Source organism: Manis javanica, chromosome 5 (assembly GCF_040802235.1).
Source record: "Manis javanica isolate MJ-LG chromosome 5, MJ_LKY, whole genome shotgun sequence".
Lineage (NCBI taxonomy): Eukaryota > Metazoa > Chordata > Mammalia > Pholidota > Manidae > Manis > Manis javanica.
Window position 1 is genome coordinate 19,458,935 of NC_133160.1, and position 23,132 is coordinate 19,482,066.

A 23,132-nucleotide genomic window follows, 5' to 3' on the forward strand; every position below is an offset into this window, starting at 1 on the left:
ATCCAAAATTGTATAAACCAGTCCCTTTAATCTCTCTCTCTCTCTACTCTATATCTCTCTCTCTCTCTCTCTCTATATATATATATATACATATATATATACATATATACATACATACATACATATACATGCCTACCCTGTTGGCTCTGTTTTTCTGGAGAACCCTAATACAGCAAGGATGTGGAGAAACTGGAACCCTCATACGCTCCTGATGAATATGTAAAATGGTTCAGCTACTGTGGAAAATCAGCTGGTGGTCCCCTAATTAGTTTCAGTGTTACTGTATGACCCAGCAATGCCACTCCCAGGAATATACCTAAAAGAATTGAAAACAGATGTCCAAACAAAAGTGTGTGTAAGAATGTTCACAGCAGCATTGTTGACAATAACCAGGAGATACAACCCAAGTGTCCACCAATTGATGGATTAAATTGATGAGTATGTGGCATATCCATACAACAGCATATTATTCAATCATAAAAAGGAATAAAATTCTGAATGCTATGACACTGTGGAACATTGAAAACACTATGCGGAGTGGAAAAAGCCAGACACAAAAGGTCACAGATTGTATGATTCCTCTTACATTAAATATCCAAAATAGGGAATTTATGAGAGAAAAAGCAGATTAGCGGGTGCCAGGAGCTGGGAGTAATGGGAGTGACTATTTAATAGCTGGGGGGTTTCCTTTTAAGGGGATGACAATGTTCTGGAATTACATTGTGGTGATGGTTGTAAAGATTATTTATGAGTGTACTAAAGGCCACTGAATTGTACAGTTTAAAAATGACTAACATGGTAAATTTGTCACATGGATTTTGCATTTAAAAAAATGTGTTCAAGTACACACAGGAAAACTCATAAATTCAATTAAACAAATTGAAGTTGTAGAAATGAGCTTTTTAAATTAACAAAAACAAAACAGTGAATCAGGAATTAAAGGTCCTAAAATAAACTATCTATTTAAACCATTACAATAAACATGTAGGCTTGTGGAACTGCAATCACAAAACAACTAAATTTCTGTCTCCTGTCCCTTAAAACCCAATTTGTGGGGCTAGAGCATCCCCTAACTCTAGAAGAAAACTTCAGCCCCCCCAGAATCTCTAGTCCATGTTATTTCATCACCACCATTATCCCGTGGTCACACTGATGGTGCAAAAGCATCTCAATTCAGAAATGTAAATGTCCAATCCCATATTATGATCAAAATGGCTTATCATTTGCAGTTGAGGCTTCTTGGGCACTGCTACAGGGGGGAAGCCAGCATCAGGGAAGTGAGGCCTTCTTTGTTGATCAAGGTTTCTGATGCCTCCAGGGATAGGGCAGTGAGAGGGAGGAAAGGAAGGTGCGCCAGGAGAAAATCCTTACCTTGAGGTGGTGTGGGTATTGGGCACTGGCCCCACAGAAGTTTAACTTCTTTCTCCTGTGGGCTCCTCTGACACTGAGTGGCTCATTGTCTTCCTTCTGCCAGTCATCCCATCACCGCTCCCCAGGGATCTGTCAGGGGTGATGCCTCCCTGCTGGCTCTTTGCTTTCTGTTCCTTCCTCAGCACCGTGAGCCAGTTGACCTGTGTGAGGAGATCCCTCACCTCTTGATCAGGCTCTGGGATGACCCAATGCTGGTTCTCTTGCAAAAAGCCCACTTCTGGGTCTTGGAGACAGGCATGCATCCTGTGTCCAACAAACTGTAGGCGTAGAAGCTGCACCCAACTCAGCCACCTCTTCCTTACTTCATTAAAGCCCCTCGCCAGTCACTGCCATCCCATCCTTTATAGATTCTTCCAGGCAGGGGTCTGTCTAGTGCACTGGACTGTCACCCTAAGGGGGACATTGAGGCCCTTTTCCCTAAGCCTTCAGGTAAGAGGCAGATGGCATCCACTACTCCCTTGGGAGACCCAAAACACATCAACGGCTCTCTTCAAAGAAATCCCCACCAAAAATCCTCTTCTTCAGCTGTAACCCAATTCTTTCGAACCCTCAATGTGAGTGAGGGAGTTTAAGACAGCTACAGGCTTTTTTTTCACCACCGCCATTATAAATAGAGCATATGGTATAGGTAAGTAGTATCTATTGCTGTCTTCCTAAAAACATCTATCTTAGCTTCTTGTTACATATGTATTTAACCTCTCTTCATTACTGAATACAGTAAAAGCTACCACTGAATTCCTAATATGTTCCAGACATGGCACTAGGCCCTTTTCACTAACAGCTCTTTTCAAGTTAATAAGTATGTTTGCGGCTACAATTGACCCTTTAACAATACAAGGGTTAGGGACACCAACTCCCCATGCAGTTAAAAATCTAGATAACTTTTGACTCCCCCACAACTGAACTACTAATAGCCTACTGTTGACAGGAAACCTTAGAGAGCCTACAAACAGCTGATTAACATATATTTTGTTACATGTATTATATACTGTATTCTTACAATGAAGTTAGAAAAAAGTACTTTTTCATATTGTTGCAAATCTCCAAAAACTTTTCCAATATATTTATTGAAAAATCTGTGTATAAGTGGACCTGTGCAGTTCAAACCTGTGCTGTTGAAGGATCCACTGTACTTCATCAATTTCCTAACTAAAAATTCATACTGAAACTGGCATTTAAATATCTAGGGAGTACATTATCCAGGTACTGAGTTTATTAAGATTTTCAGTCAGAAGAAATATTCTGAAAGCCTAGGCATAGAACTTTAGATCTGGAAAGTTCTTCAGAAGTTACTTGGTCAATCTCATTCATTTTCTTTTAAGCAGCAGCTGAGACCCAAAAAGGCTGAGGGACTGGTCCATGGTCATCACAGTGAAAGATCAGAAAATATAAGTTATCACTTGCCACACTGCCTCTTGCTCATGAAAAATATTAGATACATTGATTCATATTAATTTTGATATTTATCAAACCAGTGGTAGAAATTAATTTTTAATCCAAAATTACTTTCAGGATCTACAAAATTCAACAAACTGGGCTTTCAACACTATATAAAGCTATATAAATCCTAATCTACTGTAAGGGAGAATAATGGATTCTTAATTCAATCTATGTCTCAAAGAATAAGAATGACTTTTAAGTGGAAAATCCCATGGAGGTGGTGATGAGAAATGAGTTTAGCCAGTTGAATGGATCTAGGAGAAAGGAAGATAGCACACCACGCTGGAAAATAGCTTTTTATTAACAATCTCAAATAAACCAAAAGCAGATTGCTTATGCCCAGTAAACTGTGTTTACCTCCATCTTTCTAGTCTTAGAACTCTCTCTTGTGATCTGATCCTTATAGACTAAGATCTCCAGAGTTTCATATATGCCTTTTTTAAAGAAGTATGTAAAGCACAATGGTGATATTATTAATCCATCTAATACTACTCGGAACCTAGGACTTGACATTCTCAGACTTTAGTCCTGCATTTTTCTCATGCAAAACAACAATCATAAGCTTTTAGAGCTGGCAGGGAACCTGGAAATCTTTTAGTCCCATACCACATTTCAAAGATAAGAAAACTGAGGCCCAAAGAGGGAAGTACCTTGCCTGGGAAGGTCACACAGGGAGTTAATGGCTCTAATCACAAAAGTTAAGCATTTTGACAGATTCATGAACTCTTGGGTAGTTGCATCGTCAGCTCTGAGGACCTCAGAGTCACATTTTGTAGCCTGAAGTGCTAATTAAACTAGAGGAATTATGGACTTACTATTTATAGGTAGGAGTGAAGACATTAACTAGGCCATGAAACCTGGGGACATAGAAGGAGATCCTGTCTCCTGAGATTCACATATTACATTCAACCTTTCTATTTTAAGACAGAATTTGGGTAATGCAGTCTCATCTTTCCTAATTCTGGATTTCAACTTGTCTTGAAGGACCACAGCTTGCCAGTTTTTTATATTATAGGATAAATGGGTAACCTCACTTCTGACAAATGCTGCCCTCACCCAGAGGAAAGGTTAAAACCATCCTTCCAAACATACCAATTGCTTCAGAAGTACTTATTTCAAACTGCTTTCTATTATTCTGAGTTTAAACCAATAGCAGCCAATATACGTTCACTGAATTTAAAAGTGGAGAGAAAGAAAACCCACAGAAATGTTTTTAAAAGACATACCACTCGGGTTTGCAATTCTCTTGCATTTTTTCTACTTTTAAGTGTTCAGAGTGACTTTGACTACATTGCCAAAATTAAGTCTCTCTCAGGAGGTCTAGTGGTGTGAACAGAAGCACTGAGATCAAAGAACTTCCAAGTTTTAATCTGTCAGACTGTGTGGTACTGAGGAAAGAGTCATTTAACCTCTCTCCATCAGTTCCCATTTTTATACAATGAGGATAAAACTATGGAGGTACCTCTCCTGGGTAATGTGTAGACTGGATAATTAAAGCTAATTAAGCCCCTGGAAAGAACCAGAAAATACTATGTAAGTGCTGAGTATTTATGGGCTGCCAACAGTCACAAAACTCCTAAGGGACAAGATTGTGTGCAGACAGTACAATCTCTATTGGTGATTACTAATTACCCACTGCTCACAAAGCAGTGGTGTTCAGTGCAGGGTAGTCACAAAGGACTGGGTGTTCAGTGCAGGGTAGGGAAAAGAAACATCACACAATGTCATTCAACAACACCATCTTTATTCAAAAATATATATCTATGAGACATTTTAGAATATACTGCTGCCGCCAATGACAGCCTATACTTCTAAATAAAGTCCTAAATTAATATACAAATTTAAGCTTTAAAAATATTCTTTAAGAAAAAAAAAAAAAAAAAACAAAGGAAGGCTGAAGACTATCTGAGGAATATGACCTAAAGGAAAGGTCCTTTGAGGCCTGTGGATGTCCTAAGTGTAGAAGGAAAGACACAAGACAAAACCACCCACCCACCCCGCCAGATCATCTCATCCGTATAGGAGAAAGGAGACAGGTTCACTTAAATTAAACAAATGAAGTAAGCACACTTGGGGAGGATATGGGAAGAATTAAGGTTTAAAAAACAAAAGAATTTCACTTAAAAATAAAAAACAGTAACTTCCTCAAAGGAAGTCTGCTAGTAACAGGTGTTAAGAGGCCAACACATCCATTTACATAATTGCTAGTTTCATTTCTTGCTCTTGCTGTAATAATTATGCACCGATCGCTGGTCAGACTCAACCAGATAAAACAGAGTAGTGGGCGAAATCCGTCATGTTATAACTTACTAGAGCAAATATCTATTATACCTTCTGGTTGGTTTGTGGGTAATAAAACGTTGCTTCCTTGGTGAAAGCCTCCACAACATCCAGATGGGTCTGCTGAGGAACAAGCTCACGTGTGGGGCTACAGCACACCAGAGCGGGAAGGGGCCTGTGTGCAGACAGCCAAGACTCCTATTTATCTTGCAAATTTTATTAAAGTCACCTACTGCCGTATGGCCTCTGGGAGAAATACTTTATTTATAGATACAGACTCATTAATTAAAAAATGACAGGACAACAGGCAGTGCCAATAAGCAAACAACACACAGTCCATATTCAAATCTGAAAAACAGCTTCAATGCTACTAAGGTTCTACAAGAGTTCAACTGGACACCTGCTGTGACCCCACTGTTCTCACTTCATGGCAGGCAGGAGGGCTTCTTGAAGGGAAGCCTGTGACGCTTATTAAAACATAGGTTATGCTGTGACATGTTAAACATGTAAAATCACATGTAATTGGCTTTTTGGTAATCCTGAAAATAACAATTCAGAATAGAGATTCTGAAGCCCCCTCCACTGAATTCCTTTTTACAGCACTTGGATTTCAGTCTCTAGGCTATCAGTCCTATTACACTATTGGGGCAAATTGTTTTCTGCCCTTTCCAATGTCAAAAATAAGCCTGCCAAATGAGAATGACTTATAGTTAGCAGGCCTAACCTTTACTAAAAGCAAGATAAAAATCCCCTCTACATTATTTAGTTATGTCAGCTGGCATAAAAATGGAATAAAAACCTAAATGAATACCGCTGACTTTCCCCCTTCCTATGCCCCAGATGAGCTATTCAGTAACATCTGATCAAAAATACTCCTCCTTCCATATGCACAAGGACTCATGCAGTGGCAGGAATTGACAGACAGACAAACATGCACAGAGTACCATTTCTGCAAGGGAGATATTCAAGTTTAGTCACTGTATGTGGACATGAGCCCACACAGTGAACTCAACGTTAGTGTGTGTGCCCTACTCTCCAAAAGATAGGGCCAAAGCAGTACCCGTGCAGAGCCCAGACTCAATATGCATTCAGCTTGCGGGCCTGCCACTGCCATTACTAAGAACCACCTTCACAACCATCTGCGGCCAAATGATTGTGTTCTAACGATTCTCTGTGACAGTGAGGGGACCCTTGTTATCTAGGTATCAAGCAGCCTATAAAGGTTGCTTATAGGAATCTGAATCAAGTAACTTATATTAACTCAGGCTTGTGATCCCTGCTACTCTGTCTCTGAACTGTGACTTTATGTCCCACACCAGCTCTGAATGTAATTGCTAGATGATTCTCTAGTCTGCTTACAAAACAAACACACCTCACCTCTGACTACATATCACTAGAAGTAAGGGAGGGTCAGAGATTTGGCAAACTCTTTATGGCAAAGCTGCTCAACAGATGTGCCTCCAGCTTTTGGGGGGATGTCAGCCAGGAAAGTCAATGGCTCCAGAGCGAGTCCCTCAGTGGAAGCCTGTACTGAACTTGAACAAGCCCAGCTCAGAAAGGAGAAGCTGCTTTCATGACAATGCTGTCATGAGGGACAAGATTCCTCTGCAAGTTTCCAGAGTACACACAATTTTCATAATTTCTTGGGTGTAAAAAGACAGTTAAGGATGGAAAACCAACAAGGGCATGAAAACACAAAGTAGATGAGTTTGTATTCTTTCCAAATATGAATCTCAACTGGACTCCACTCACCACTGTTCTGAATTGTGCTCAACAGGAGAGGCCAGAAAGGAGAATCAGTCTGTGGTTCTTTCTTGAGGCCAGGGGACTAGATGGAAGGAGGTATAGAACCAGGGGCCACAAGGTTATTTCCAACTATGACTTGCCCTCTTCTTTCTGCTGGTAGAGATGGGATTCTGGGGCATGGCACCTGCCCTAGTCAGTTGAAAACAGGTCACCAGCAGAAGGCAAGGGAGCCAAGCCCCCTGTGACGTTGGGCAGCAATGAGAGGTCTGGCAAGCTCTGAATATGGGACTTCAGCTCCTTGCGGACCTGGGTTACCCGAGCAAGCTTCTGTTTATATTCCTAAGGAGAGAAAGAGAAGGCAATGCAGTTAAATCTGTGTTGTGCTGATGGTCAGGCATAAGGTGCCAATACAGATACTCTCACCTTCCCATTCTATTTTCTCCCTATCAGATCACCTCTTTGCCATTCAGCTAAACTACAATGCTAGGGTTTTCAAACTCTTAAAGATAAAAAAAATTTATACCTGAGTAACTGCAGATAAGTCATTGATTAGGCCTTATAATAATCTCCCCTAAACATGCTGCACTTATCTTCCAAAGCCCAGCTTTCATCAAGTCACTCCTTTGAGAAAGTGAAGCATGGTAATGCACTATCTCCATGAATGTTTAGAGCTCAAGGTCTTTAAAATCAGCTCCTGCCCAAATGTATTTCTCACAACTTCCCGACCCACTATGCACAGGCCACCACTGCACGGGCCATTTGTTCAGGATACCCCTCAAGCCTGAAGGGATCTCTTTCATCTCCTAGCCCAGCGAAGTCCTGACTCTACTCCTCTGCCTAACGGCTGAGATCCCATCTCAAGGAAAATCTTCTCTGTTCATCCAGGAGACTGGTCCCCATCTTCACCAGCTCGGAGGCCTCCTATGCATTGAGCATGCATATAAGCGCCCCCCCCAAAAGGCTGCTTTTAGGTTGTCTCTCCATACATGTTGGACTTCTATGTTCCTCTAAAATATGACTCCCCTGATGACAGGAATTTGGTATACTACTTTCTTTCCTCAGCTCCCAGCAAAAGGTATCCTTGGTAAACCTGCAGAGTAACAACCCTGGGCAATGTGAAGTTGGTGGTTTGTGGCCTCCTTTGGGGTTTATCTTTTTTCCTCTAGCTCTATCATCCACCCTAAGTATTCCTACAAAGAAAGAAAGTTACCGAGGCTGGGTCCTGCTGGCTGCAGCATCTCCTGCAGGGATGGAATAGGAAGCACCGGGCTGAGACTCCAAGGCCCGGGTTTAGTCTGGGCTCTAACTTGCTGCGGGACTGTGGACATGGGATGGAAGAGAGGTCTTCCATCACCTCACCTTCCTCACCCGAAAAGGAAAGAATCAGACCAGGCTTGAGGTTCTTCATGTTTTAGATTCCCTCCTACCAGACACCTTATAAGCACCTGAAGCACAGGTTTAGGGGCATGAGCTTAAGCACTCCTGGGAAGAGTGATAAAACAGTAAATAGGGAAAACGAGGAACACTCAGTTCAAGCTGTGAGGACAAAGTACAACAAGGAGTAGGACAAGGGAATCCGGGGTGCGGGCAGGGAGGCTCTGCCCCCACACTACTGCAGGTAGGCAGTCTTCCACCTGAAATGAGAGCTGCTCACACAGGCCATCAAAGGAAGAGACAAGGAAGAATAAGCTTTCCTGACATCCCATTTCTTTCCTTGCTAGACTTAATGATCAAAACAATGCTTATGGAAATTAATAATAACTCTCACATCAAGTTGGGAAGCTTCAGGTGGTTAGGACCAGACCCATTTCCTTCAAATGGCATCACTATGACCAGTGGTGTCCTGTAGACAGTAAGTGTCCAACACAGTTGCCCAATGAATTAACAATAGATGAAACATTATGTCCAAGTACACCACACTAAGTAATCACCATTCGTTTTTGAAACTGAAAACGAATTTCAGATCTGAGCATCTAAAATATCAAGAACCCCTGCCCTTCCCTCTACATTTTTCTTCTTTGGTTTTATATACTTCATGAAAAAATTAATAATATGTTCCACCGAAGTCCTCTCTTTGGGCCACTCTGAAAACCTGCCCATACCTCATGCCACTAGGTTACTCTTTTCATAGATTTCTACTTAAAGAGCAGGTACTTTAGCCTGAGAGGAGGGCATTACTAGAGAAAGGATGAGAATGGAACTGTCACTGAAAACTGAAAAACACAGTTACAAGATACAAGGTTAATATACAAAAGTCAATCACTTTCCTACATACCAGCAATGAAGAAGTAGAATTTGAAATTAAAACACAATTCCATTTATACTAGCACCCAAAACAATGAAATACTTAGGTCTAAATCTAACAAAGTAAGTACAAGAGGAAAACTATAAAACGGATGAACAGAGACAGAACTAAATAAATGGAGAGATGTTCCATGTTCATGGATAGGAACAATCAATATTACTTAGATGTCAGTTCTTCCCAACTTGATCTACAGATCGAACAAAGTCCCAATCAAAATCATATCAAGTTATTCTGTGGTTACAAAGTGATTCTAAAGTTTATATGGAGAGGCAAAGGACTCAGAATAGCCAACACAATATTGAAAGAGTAAAACAAAGTCAAATGCTACCTGACTCCAAGATTTACTATAACACTACAGTAATCAAGAAAATGTGGTACTGACAAAACAATAAATAAATCAGTGCAACAGAACAGAGGGCCTAGAAACATAATACACATAAATACAGTTAACTGATCTTTGACAAAGTAACAACGGTAATACAGCAAAGAAAAGATAGTCTTTTCAGCAAATGGTGCTGGAACAAACAGACACCCATATGTAAAAAAATCAGATTTTACATCCTTTACAGTTGTTTTTTAAAAGAAGATTCATTTAATGCAAAATGAATCACAGACCTAAATGTAAAACACAAAACTAAAACTCTTTGAAGATAACAAAAGAAAGTCTAGATGATCTTTGATTTGGTGATGCCTTTTCAGATATAATACCAAAGGCATGATCCATGAAAGAACTGATAAGCTGGACTTCATTAAAATGAGAATTTTTTGCCCTGCAAAAGATACTGTCAAAGAAATGAAAAGGCAAGCCACAGACTGGGGAAAATGTTTGCAAGGGACATCATATGTCATTAGGGAAATGCAAACTCAAACATGAGGTACCACCATATACCCATTAAAAACAGCCGAAATCCAGAACACTGACACCACCAAATGCTGATGAGGATGTGGAGCAACAGCAACTCCCATACACTGCTGGTGGAAATGCAACATAGTACGCTACTCTGGAAGACAGTTTGGTGGTTTCTAACAAAACTAAACATACTCTCACTACATGATCCAGCAATCATGCTCAGTGGTATTTATCCAATGGAGCTGAAAACTTACACCATAAATAAACATAATTTTTTATAATAAACATGAACACATAAATTACTATAGCAGCATTTTAAGTGCCAAAACTTGGAAGAAACCAAGGTGCCCTTCAGTAGGGGAATGGACAAACTGTGGTAGATTATTATCCTGCACTAAAAAATGGGCTCTCAAGTTTGATTAGGTCAAACTGAAGCTACAGTAATTTTATAGTCCCCTGAATATTCAGTAGAGTGATTCTGTGATCTCCCACCACCCTTTTTAAAAATATATTGTCTTTTTCCAAATTAGGTCAGCATCTGTATCAAACACTGTCATGACCAACAAAAAATTAAGATTGAACCCAAACAAAACTATTCTCCAACTCCAGCCTTCACTTGCCCCCCAGTTCTCCCTTTTCTTATTCTCCCTTGGTGGGATCACAGCACTCCCTCACTAGCTGCCTTTCCAGTTATTGTCTTTGGTTCTGGATGAGTAAGAGAGACAAACATCAGGAAAATCCAAGAATCTTTTCTCTCAACCAACCAGCTGCCATCTGACAAGCTCTGCTGCTATAAGGTTTCAAACTGTGCCCTCAGCTACTACTGCTCTCGGAAAAAACCAGGGCTTCTTTCCATGATACCACTAAAACCAACTTTAACATGATGAGACCCATTCCAATTCTTTTGACTCATTTCAGTGTACTGCATCCCACAATCTCTTTAGTATACCAAGTACCACTCAGGTAGAGAAATGTTATGTGGCAAGGTGGTCACATGTTCCTTGTTTAAAATACCTTACACTTGTGTATAATGGAGGACTAAGCCTTTAATCTCACTCATGCTACCCTGCCTGGTGCAGGAATTCGAGCGATTAGGACCTGTAGGACGACATGGCTGCAGCGTTCTGCTCATCAGTCTTCCTTCCCTTCCAGCTGATTCACCTCAACCACAGTTCACGTGGCTCTTCTTTGCACTCGTCTTCAGATCCTTGCCTTTCCTCTCCTACCAATCTTAAGCGAGATAAGACAAGGCAAATCCAAGTAGTCCTGTTGCTGCTTTGCCTTCCCTGCTCATGCGCAGCTTATGCTGGGGTGGAGGCAGAAGTGAGGGGTTGAGCTGAATCTTCCATTCAGCTACACGCACCTACTGCAGCAAATCCTACCTCACCCCAGAGGGACCGTGGAGAGCCGTGAAACAGCTAAGAGTCCTGGCAGACTTGCTGCTGCTCCCCTCTGTTCCGGGTCCTCCAGGAGTGGCAGAAGGGGGAGAAGCAGGCACCTGTGATAAACTGCCTGGGTTTACTTGACTGCCCAGAAATGTTTAAAACATAGATGGTAAGACCCAAGGGAGTTCTGAGATATGCCTAGGATTCATGCTCCTGGCAAAGCTCTGGAATCTCACCTCAAAGACTCTCCACGCGTGCAATGGAAATGTGTCCAAAGCCCCCTGCTTCCTGCGGATCCGGCTGACACTGTGTGAACACGATCAGAGCACTAAGACAACTGACTGAAAGGAGCAAGGCTTACACATTCTTTGCCTTTTTTGGTTAGAGCAGTAAGCCAGACCTGACATGCTACAGATAAGCTCTGGGATAAGAGGGTTAGAAATGACTGGGACTGACAATGAAATGCTGTTTCTACAAGAATTTTATTTTCGAAACCAACAAAAATTATAAGCATTTCCTCTAGCAACTCCTGTACGAAATACTGATCAATATATAAATATTGTCAAACCTATTTTTTTCTGGTTTTGTAAGTATTTACATTAGAAAACACCACAGGCTTGATGAGACAAGATTTCCAGTACCAAGAGTCATGTTTTCCTTTATCTTACCCTGTTGTGCTATAGGACATATGGTATATAAAAATTGCCCACTACTCAGCTACTCCCAATTAAGAGTCATAAAGGGTTATTATGCACGAAGCAGTTTATGAAGGGTCTGTTTTAAAGGTGACCTGCAACACTGAATGTAAGTTAAAACTGCTCCATCCATGAAGGCTGAGAGTGCCAAGCAGAAACGGGAAGCTGACCCGCACCCTATAGTATCATTTAACACAGCCAGCCAGCCCCCTTCATCCTTCCAGGAGGCTAACCTCTTGCCACTAAGGCTCACAGCACCTACACTTGAAAATTACAACCTCTTCTTTTCTCTCTCTTTCATTAATTTTTAGGGAAAGTACAATATATAAATCTTTGGACTGGAATAAGAGTGCTACTTTTAATTTTTCTTCAAGGATCTATGCAGGAACAAAAAACCATCACTGACGCCACACCTATTTTACAGTCACCTCTGTGTTCCCATGTGACTTAGTGGCAGCTTCGACTTTTCAAGATGATAAACTCTGGGGCGTTACAGCAGGGCCAGAGCTGCTGCGAAACACACTGGGAGCCTCTCAGCTCCACTGCCAAAACCAGTAATAAAGGCAAACACAAAGTACTTATAGAAGGGAATATGACAAAATGGTGACAATTCAAGGAATGCTCTCAGAGCGATCCAACTACACACTGGAGGAGTCAAATGGGAATAGACTTCTTAAGCCTGAACTGTACCACCAAGTGTGTCCAGGTTAGTTCTCTCTCCCCAGAGGACCCATTACCCAAGAGGCTTAAGGGAGCTTCTACTGTTGATAAAAAAAAACCCTTTTAACAGAGATTTGCAGGCACAAGAGAAGAAAAATAAAAAGTCAGTGTCTACATAACTAGGCTAATAAAAAAATGAAATGAACAAAAATAAAATCTACTTTAGGAATAGGTAAACTTTCAAACCTTGATGTAATTATAGAGTGGAATATTTATAACTTAATAGAGGTCCATAAAATACTTTAAGAAGAGACTTATTTAAAAACACTCAAGTCCTTCAAAAATGCTTCCATTATTTATGCATTGGGCCCCTCATCACAAAAAAATTACAACCAAAATACTAAAAGTACAAGAACTTATAATTAGTTTTTTTTATGTATTAACCATCAAAAATGTAAGCTTTATGCTAGTAACAAAGCTCTCTCAACTGGCTTCCTTAGCAACCACTTTAATGGAAACCAGGTTACTCATGGAGTGCAGACAAATGGCAAAGGTGCAAGACTGTCAACTGTTTCACCTTTTGAGCCAAATTACTAGTTGGGTCAAGCCCTCCTACAGGGCAGCTGAGAAGCAAAGGGAGAAAGGAAAAGGACATTTTCCACACAAAATAATTTTAAGCAATGTTTATTATAATTTTAAGTGCCAGGAGGTCTGCCTTGGGCAAGGTAGCCTGTACGTTACTTACTACACCAATGTGGATACAGATCTCTCTTCAAGCAGTAAAGACTTCAATTCCTTTCAATTAGCCAAAAAAGGAAAATGCACTGCTAATTCTTCCAGAGACTAAGGGCACATCATCCCTCCCACTAAAGGGAGGTCATTGTAGTAAAACAAAAAAAATTCCAAGTTAGAGAATTCAAGTTCAAATCCTCCTTTACCATTTGCCTATGGGGTGACATACGACATTACCTCACTGGGTTTACTGCCTTTATGTACAAGACAGGAAAGGACACATAATGCTTATACCATAGGGTGGTTGTGAGACTTGAACGAAACCGGGCACTTGCTAAACTACTGAATGTGGATTAGCAGACGCGAGGAGGAGAATAACAATCACCCCTTTCATGTTTATTATTTTATGAGCAATATTTAATCTTCCTGATTTATGTTAAGAAAAGACACACAGACAGAAGAGAAAGATAATTACTGGGGTACAAAAATCCTTCCCCTCTCCCACACACCATTCGAGTATGGCATGAAAATTTAGCACACTGGAAGTCAACTTGAGAAAATGAAAGGGCCATGGACCTCCAAGACTAGGGGGAAAAGCTACAAAATTTCATAATGAGGGGGGCAGTACAGTCGGTCCAACTCTATGACTCTAAAGGCTAAGAGAGGGGAAGGAATTTGTCTAAGGAGTAAAGCCTGGGGCTCATGTGAACACCTTTAACCTGGCAGAAGTCCCCTCTAAGGTATTCTACCCTAGCCTAGAGATGTACAGAGCTGCAACCACACCTGCCACCTGGATCAGTCAGCATGCTTGCCAAGCAACAGGATAGGGTTGTGGATGAAAGACTAACAATACAGACAGGATTTTATTATGATCTGGACAGGAAATAACCAAATAGTCCATAAACAGATAACAAACAATGTGAAGCTCCAAAGGAAAAAGACAGGGAGCTATGACAGTATACATGGGGAGTAGGGGAAGGCCTGGTTTGATGTAGAGATGGGGCAGGGTGTCAGGGATATACTATTTGACTTGGGATATGAATGAAGAATGGGAATTAAACTAGGTAAAGGTAACTGGTGGGAAGTAAAGAGGGGAGGGTGATCTAGACAGAGGGAACAGCACATGTAAAGCTGGAGATAAAAGAAGGCCAATATGGATAGAATGAAATGGACACAGCAAGAGATATGGCTGAGGTCAGCAGGGGTCAAGTCATGGGGTGGGACTCAGGGGAAATATGCAAGGATTTGGGCCTATATGCTAGGCACAGTAAGAAACCGTTTAAATGTTAAGCAGGGAAATGATATGCTCAGAGGTGCACTTTGAAAACATCACAGGGCTACCTTGCGAAGAAAAGAGTACAGGATGTAAGAACAAATGCAGGTAGATCACTAATAAGGCTATGGCGGGGACCAAGTGAGAGACAATTAGAGTCTGGACTAAGGTGGTAGAAGTGGAGACAGAGATGAAGATTCAAGAAGAACTGAGGAGATAAAAATGATGGTTTGGTGACTACCCCAGTGTGGAAAACAGGTGACGGGAGGTAGTATGGCAGAGGTACAGCGGAGGAGCTAAGGGGAGACTGGGATAAAAGGAGGCTGAACTGACCAATTTGGGAGGTGGGAAAAATAGGGGGGAAAAAGCTGGATTAGGTCTAGTGGCTGTTTTTGATGTATGGCAATGCCATTCTCCAAGATGAAAGAGAAGGAAGGGTTAGAAGGGACAAAATGGTCTGTTCTGGCAGTATTAAGTTTGAAGTGTCTGTGGAAATATGATATATGGGTCTGGGATCCAAGGAAGGATCTGGGCAAAGAACTAGTTTTAAGCTCATAGGTAGCTGAAGCCACCTTAAGTATGTCATTCAAGGAAAAGGAAAAATTAAAAAAAGGCTAAAGGAATATCAACATTTACAAAACAAAAAAATAGACTATAATCAGCAGAGCATGGTATATAGAAATCAGTAAAGGAAAACACATGAAAGGCAATAAATGGTATTAATGCCACAGAGAGGGCCAAAAAGAGAAACGGAAAATGAAATGAGGGACAGAGATGAGAAGTTTCTTCTGGCTTTTGAAATTAGACTACTGGTGAGGGATTCGGAAGCCGGCCACATCAGTGGAATGGAGATATGCATGCCAGACTACAATGGGTTAAGTGGAGGCAGCAAAGGAAAGGGGAGACAGGGTAGTTAAAAGGCATAGTGGTAGTGGCATGAGGGTGTGCTTGTGTGAATGTGATTTTTGTTAATGTTAGAGAGGCACTGCATTGCTACCTGCCAGTCTATTGGAGACATCTTCTACAGGAAGGAAAAGGAACCTGTGTGCCCCAGATGAGGATAAAATTGGTATTTTAAAAAGTAAAAACCACCAAAAATGGCTACAAGGACCACTCAACAGGAAAAGCCAGAAAAGGCCTGGAATAGACACTGCAGATCCTCATTACCGATGCATAACTGGAGTAAACAGTACCTTTATGGGAATTACTCCTAGTAAGTCTGTGCCCCATGGAACAGAAACATCGGGGCAAATGAAAGGACTTGTAATGAACCAAATACATCATACCAGACATCCTAAAGACACTTATTCAGACCACAAGAATGCTCAGAAGACTGATGACAAATTTCTGTTGAGTTGAAATTTGCAAAGTTACTCTGCTTAAAATTCCCAAAGTATCCAATGACTGGACTAAGCAAGAAAGTTGTTCACACTTTTTCCTAAAGATGTTTAAAGGATCTCAATAAGAAATAGAACAAATAAGGAGGCTTGCAAAGTCATATTGACAGCTGACTGGTTCTATCACCTCTTCACATGAAGGACACTATAACTTTGGGAGCTCAAGGGCTTTGTTTGCACTGGTTTGTTTGACTCCTGATTATAACCATGAACATTTTTGCCCTAATTCCAAAAAAGACTCTCTGATCTTATTTCAAGTCCTACATGTTATAGAAGAAAAAGTGAGAGATGTAATTTCCAAGACTGCAAAGTATGCTATAATCCTGTTTTACTTTCCTCAAAAATCACAACTTGAAGTGGGTGTAGAAAGCCTACCTTAACAGCATCAGGAACATTCATAAAGACTAAAATAAATCTTTGCTCAAAATAACATGTTCCCATTGGGTCAAATAGATACTTAGACACTACATCTCAAATTTCTGTAATCTGAACTCTGTTCTCAAAATTATGACTCAAGTCAATGTTATATTAAGTAGCTGCTCTTTTCCCACAGCTGTTTCAAATGTGAACAGATAATTTAAAACCCAGAAGAGAGCCCCATTTGTCTAATTAAACTAGTCATGTTCATACTTTCATAAAGCAAAGACTGATCCTTAATTTATGGAGATAGAGGGAAGATATCTATATCTATATATCTGTCTGTCAATCTACAAATCTCAATGAAGTTCTAGGCTGCTGCTAACATGCTTTGAAAAAAAGCAAGAACTCCTAAGCCAGGAAGGCCTACTGGTGGCAAAGACACTGAAATGTACATGAACTTCAGAGTACCTGAAGACAAGCAGATGTTTGCACATACATAAAAAAAACCCATTTCTGGAAATTTACAGAAGTATAACAATTAAAATACTGAAAGTTGCCCGCCCCCAAAAAAAGACAAAAGCAAAAATCCTCAACAATCATTGGCTTATCCAACCACAGGTATTTAAGCAGCTACATTAAATATATATACATATAAAATTTTTAATAAGGGAAAACAATGTCAGAACAAAAGCATGATAGGAAACTGTCTACATAAAAAATAGAAAAAATAAAGTAAATATATCAAAATTAAAAGTAATTATCTCTGGGTTGTGAGATTATGTTTTCCTTTATACATATATTCTTCCTAAGTTCCCTGTGGTATGTCTCTTTTATAATAAGAAAAAAAAATAAAGGAAGAGCTGCATATTGGTTGAATAAGATTGAAGGTTCTGTCAGGCTAGCAGTAACAAGCAGCTCAGATGCTGTTTTTGACTTAACATGTGTATATATTTTATAAGTATGAAAAGTTAGTGCTATGTACACTAACTAAAACTCAGTGGAGCTGTTCCAGGGGGAAGCACCAAAAGGTGGGCTATAGGTATGAAAACAATACTATGGCTGGAAGTATGGAGTTTCAAAAAACTGGGAGAGTTCTGAAATCATGTCACTTTTTCAATGCAAAGTCTCAAATGATGGCAAACCATGCCCTTGGGTCAGCAACCTGGTTAAGTACATCATGATGACTAGGTGGTATTGTTTTCCTGGAGCGAAAAGAGATGAACAGTAGCGGTTTCACACTGGAATACAGAAAGAATATGCACATGCACCTACACACATGCTTATGCCCGGACAGATAAAAAAGCTCCAGCTGACATCTGGCCTGAGCTAAGAGGGTCAGCAGTGACTGAAATGAATGGAAGGAGTCCAGTGACCCAATATCTAGCCTCTACACTCCAAAGTACTCACAGAACGACACAACTCAAGAAAAGTCCCTACCTACTGGAGGGAAACCTTGGAGGGGTAAAAAAGGCTTCTACATCAACGCAGGGATGAAAAAGTAGTGAGCGAGCCACGGTCTGCTATGTGGGGAAGGGCATGGGTGCAAGCCCCACCATTATCACTTCATGTATGTAAGCAGACTGACATTTTCAACATTTGTCTAACAGTCCGTGGTGCTGACAGCACTGTTAGGAGGGAAGAATGATATGCTAAGGCAGGGCAGTCAGTGAGTGTAGAGGACTGGTGGGCAGGTGGGGCCAGGCTAGGCGGAGCTGTGAAAAGCAGCTCTGGGCAGGGCCTCTTGGCGCCCAGGGAAACACATCAGATGATCACCAGAGTCAGGAGTCAGAAGACCTGGGTTATGGTCCTCCCCCACATTCTCTGTGTCTCTGAATGCTCCCATAAACCCTAAGCTGTTTTCATCTAAAATGAGGACTGAATCACCTGCTCCCATTTGCCCTTATTCTAACGGACAATGAGATATACTGGCTTCTATCATCATGGGGAAGGGGAGAATTTATTCCAAAGCTGACAAAAAAAGAGCTCTCTATCTCCACTTACTGCCTATCCCATTATTTAAATGAATGCTTCTAACCATCTTGCACCCTGAAGGGAGGTGAGGGATGCTGTCAAAAACAACAGCCAACCATCAGTTGGCGTAGTATCCCATCAGTTACAGCCAAAACATTTCTCAAGTTATTATAACCAAACTACGAACAGAAATATGAGAGTCACAAGGCAATGTTGGATTCTGGGCCATATTCCCCTTCTCAGCTGTATTGTCTGAGTAGGAGGTTCTACTCCTGAGTATTCATTATGGCCAAGCAGAAGGTACCAAGCTGGGGAGAAAGAGCAGCAGACCTAACTAAGATCACTGAGCTAATCCACTGTATCCCATCCTCCCCAGCCCCAGCAAGAGCATGCACAGCCACAGAAAGGAGGGTACTTACAACCATGGTGGCAGAGTGGGCTCTCTCAAACTTTACAAAGGTTTTCTCAGATGCCACTCTGGAATGCTTTGTGCAAGCACTTTAATTCCTACCTAAGATGTTACTGACCTTAAAACAAGGTTTTTGGGGATTGTTGAAATGATTCAACTTTGGTTACTCTTCTTTGTAGGATGTCTTCCTGCTATTAACCTTACGGAATCAAATTCAAAAGAAACAAAACGAAAATAAAACAAAAACACAATCCTGATGGAAAGTTACCAGATGTCTGCCTCGGATTCTATTCCTGATCTGTGGCTACCTCTCTTCTCTGTGTCTGAGTTTCTTCACCAATTCAGAAGTCAGACTACATGATCTCTAAGGTTCCAACTACCTTAATAATCCTGTTAACAACTTTACCTAGATATCCAGGCCTCTGTGTGGCACTTCACTTTGAAGAGTGAAGGTAGCCGTCATTACTATGCCCTGGTGACTTTGCAGAGTGCACCCACATATGCATGCATACCTTCTAACGGTGGGGAGACAAAAGCCTACTGAAAGGAATCACTCATTACTGCCCTCTACTATGGTCCTGAATGCCTATGGCACCCAAACAGGGCCTCTGTAATGTCAAGTGCATCACTGTGTGGTATTCTAACATGCTTTTTAAAATTCTGCATCAGAAATTAAAGATCTAAATATACGGAAAGAAGTCTTTGTGTTCATGGACTGAACGCTTAAGATTCTTAAAATGGCCATAGTCCCCACAGCAATCTACAGATTCAATACAATTCCTATTAAAATTCCAATGGCTTTTTTCAGAGAAATGTAAAAGCTGATCTTCAAATTCATATGGCATTGCAAGAGGCCTCAATAGCTAAAACAACATTGAAGAGAAGAACAAAGTTTGAGAACTCACATTTTCTGATCTTAAAACTTACTATGAAGTTACAGTGATTAAAATACTGTTGTATCAACACAGGACAGACATATAGATCAATGGAATAGAATAGAGTCCAGAAGTAAATCCATACATTTCTGGCCAACTGATTTTTCACACAAATGCCAAACATTCAGGGGGAAAGAACAGTCTCTTCAATAAATGGTGCTGGGACAACTGAGTATCTGCGTGAAAAGAATGAAGATGTCCCACATTTTATACAAAATAAACTCAAAATGTACCAATGACCTAAATGTAAAAGCTAAAATTATAAAAACTCCAGATGAAAATATAGGAGTACATCTTCATTGAGATTTGGCAATGGATTCTTCAATGCTGACACCAAAACACAGACAACAAAATTACAAAACAGATAATGGCATTCATCAAAATTAAAAATGATGTGCTTCAAAGGACATTACTAAGAAAGTGAAAAGACACAGAACAGGAGAAAATATTTGCAATCATATATCTGATAAGTGTTTAGTACTATTTAGAATATATAAAGAACTCTTAAAATTCAACAACAAAAAACAACTCAATTCAAAAATGGGCAAAGGACTTGAATAGACATTGCTCAATGGATATACAAATGGCCAATAAGCACATGCAAAGATGCTCAATCATTAGGCATTAAGGGAAATCAAAATCAAAATCACAATAAAATTCCACTTCATATCCACTAGGATGGCTAGAATAAAAAAGAGAAAATAATAAGTGTTGATAAGGATGTGGGGAAACTGGAACCTTCATAAACTGTTAGTGGGAATGTAAAATGGTGCACTATTTTAGAGTTTGGGAAACAGTTTGGTAGCTCCTCAAAAAGTTAAAAACAGATTACCATATAAACCAGTAATTCCATTCCTAGGCACACAAATATACCAGCGAATAAGAACGTATGTTCACACAAAAACTTGTACATGAATGTATATAACAGCATTACTCAACTGGCCAAAAGGTATAAACAATCCACATGTCCATCAACAGATGAATAGACAGATTATTGAACATCCATACAATGCACAATTTAGCCATAAAAAGGAATAAAGTACTGACACATGCTATAATGTGGATGGGATGAACCTCAAAAACATTATGTTAAGTCAAAGAAGCCAGAAAATTATATGAAATATCCAGTACAGACAAATCCAGAGAGACAGAAAGTGGACTGGTGGTTGTCAGGGGCTGGGAGGAGGGGGCACAGTGAGTCACTACTTAATGGGTATCAGGTTTAGTTGTGATGAAATATGAAATGTTTCAGAATTTGATACAGGTGGTGGTTGCACAAATACTGTGAATGTACTAAATGCCATTGAAATGTATAGTCTCAAACAGTTACTTTTATGATCTATAAATTTCACCTGAATTAAAAAAACTGCAGATAGGAACACATTTCCCCAGAGCTCTTCCCTGTGTGGCATATGTGTATGTGTACCATGTGACATGTGCAGCACACGCACAAGTCTGTCTCCTCTCAGTTCTAGGTCACTTGGCAGCCAAACACCATGATGTGAATGAAAACAGATGAGAGGTTAAGGTGGTAAAATTGAAAGTACTGTCTCTTTAATTTTTTTCTTCAATGCTTGCACAATAGATTTGTACCCACACACGCTCTCTCTCCATGCCCTGATCACTCAGAAGGAACATACCCATATTATGCTTTATCCAAACCAACGAGACAGGAACTCTGTCCAACCCCTCTGACTATGGCTTGTGAGCCCCCAGCAGTCACTTGGGGATAATAGTCACCTCTCTGTCAATCTGAGATAAAACTTCCCTTTGCTCTAAAAACTGGCACCTCTGGCCTTTACTGAATTAAATTTCTATATGCTCCACGTTCCTTACCTTCATCTCTCTAGGCTGCTCTTTGTGCTTCCTTCCACACGCCCTCTTTCCCATTTCTAGATTTTCTCATATTCATGACAAAAGCATTACAAATAGATTTTAAGCAGCCCCCTTTAGAACCCTGCTTAGAGTTTAAGGAAAAGGTGGCAGACCAATGTCTACCACAATACCCAGAAACAAAAGAAAAAACAGGTTAAAAAAAAATCATCATCTCAAAATGAATCACAACTCTCCCTTCTACTTAAAGGAAAAAAGGAGCATAAAAGAGAAAATCCATCTATCAAATAGTCACCTTTCTTTACTAACAGTCTTTACAACCAAAATCTAAACCAGATTTGTTAAACCACTTTTCATGCAACCTAAAAAACCCCTTCTTTGTAGAGAATAATTACACCAGGTGATGAATTTCATTCACAAAGCAAGTATTTACTGAGGAACAATTATGTTCCTGGCACTGAAAGATCAAAGAGCCTATCATATAGTCTGGCAGACTTTGGAATGTCCACTGAAAACATCAGTTGTTTGGAAACTGCTTATGCATTTGATAATTCAATTTTGAACATTTAAATTTTTGGGGGGTCTGTTTCAACTTAGATGCAATAAATTAGGATAATCCCCTTACTTACATCATTTCTCAAATTCTATTTTAACTGCTGTTTGCTGCTGTTTCTCCCCCAATAGATACAAGCTCCTTGAGGGGAGAGAGTATCTTGCTCATCTTTGTGTTATCTCCTGACTGGCACAGGCTTTGTTGACTTTATTTATGAAGAAATAAGCAACTCCTCAAAGAACAGAGCCTAATACCCACCGGTGGACCCTGGCACCCCTCTCCCACACCTTCCGTCTTTTGTCTTTCTTCACACATCTGTCTGCTCCAGTCTGGCTTTTCCCCATTTATATACATATTTATCTTCTTCAACTGCTATTTCCTTTTACAAAAAGGCTGTATTGCCTGCCAGAAGTTTGGACTTGACTCTAAACCACAATCAGAGTTAACAATTGTCTTTCTTAATCTCTATTATGTACAATCCTCTGGTTTGGTTTTATGTTCACTTATGCCGTTTATGCCAGAATATCATTTTCTAAGGCAGAAACACAACTTCTTTCTGTGGGCCACAGTTCTCCCCCTGACATCCCAGAGTCTCAACCATCCTAGGCTCTGAGTCATTACAGTCCCTATCCCAAAGTTTAGGAGCCACTGAGAAATCTAACATAAAATTTTCGAGTGAAATTTAAAAAAAAAAAAAAAAAGGTATGCTTGTTACATGAAGGATGAGATAAACTTAAAAGACAAAAAGCAAAAAAAAAAAACTCATGTGTTAATGAATTATAACTTTGGGATGAAAACAGACTCCCAACCAAGTAATTAAATTGCCAGAGTTCTAAGAATTCTATGCCTACATATCGAAGGCAATGAAAGGATTAAA

The 23,132-nt window shown here is 40.2% G+C and overlaps 1 protein-coding gene across 2 annotated transcripts in view; it reads right to left on the reverse strand.

Moving 5' to 3' along the window:
• Positions 1 to 4,598: 4,598 nt before the first annotated feature.
• The window catches only part of RPRD1B (regulation of nuclear pre-mRNA domain containing 1B), a 48,640-nt gene continuing 30,106 nt past the window's right edge, over positions 4,599 to 23,132 (reverse strand). For both annotated transcript variants that reach the window (XM_037012708.2, XM_017652784.3), the window contains one exon: positions 4,599 to 7,236. In XM_037012708.2, coding sequence (XP_036868603.1) covers positions 7,087 to 7,236 — 150 coding nt within the window. In that variant the 3' untranslated portion in view covers positions 4,599 to 7,086. The remainder of the gene's footprint in view (positions 7,237 to 23,132) is intronic.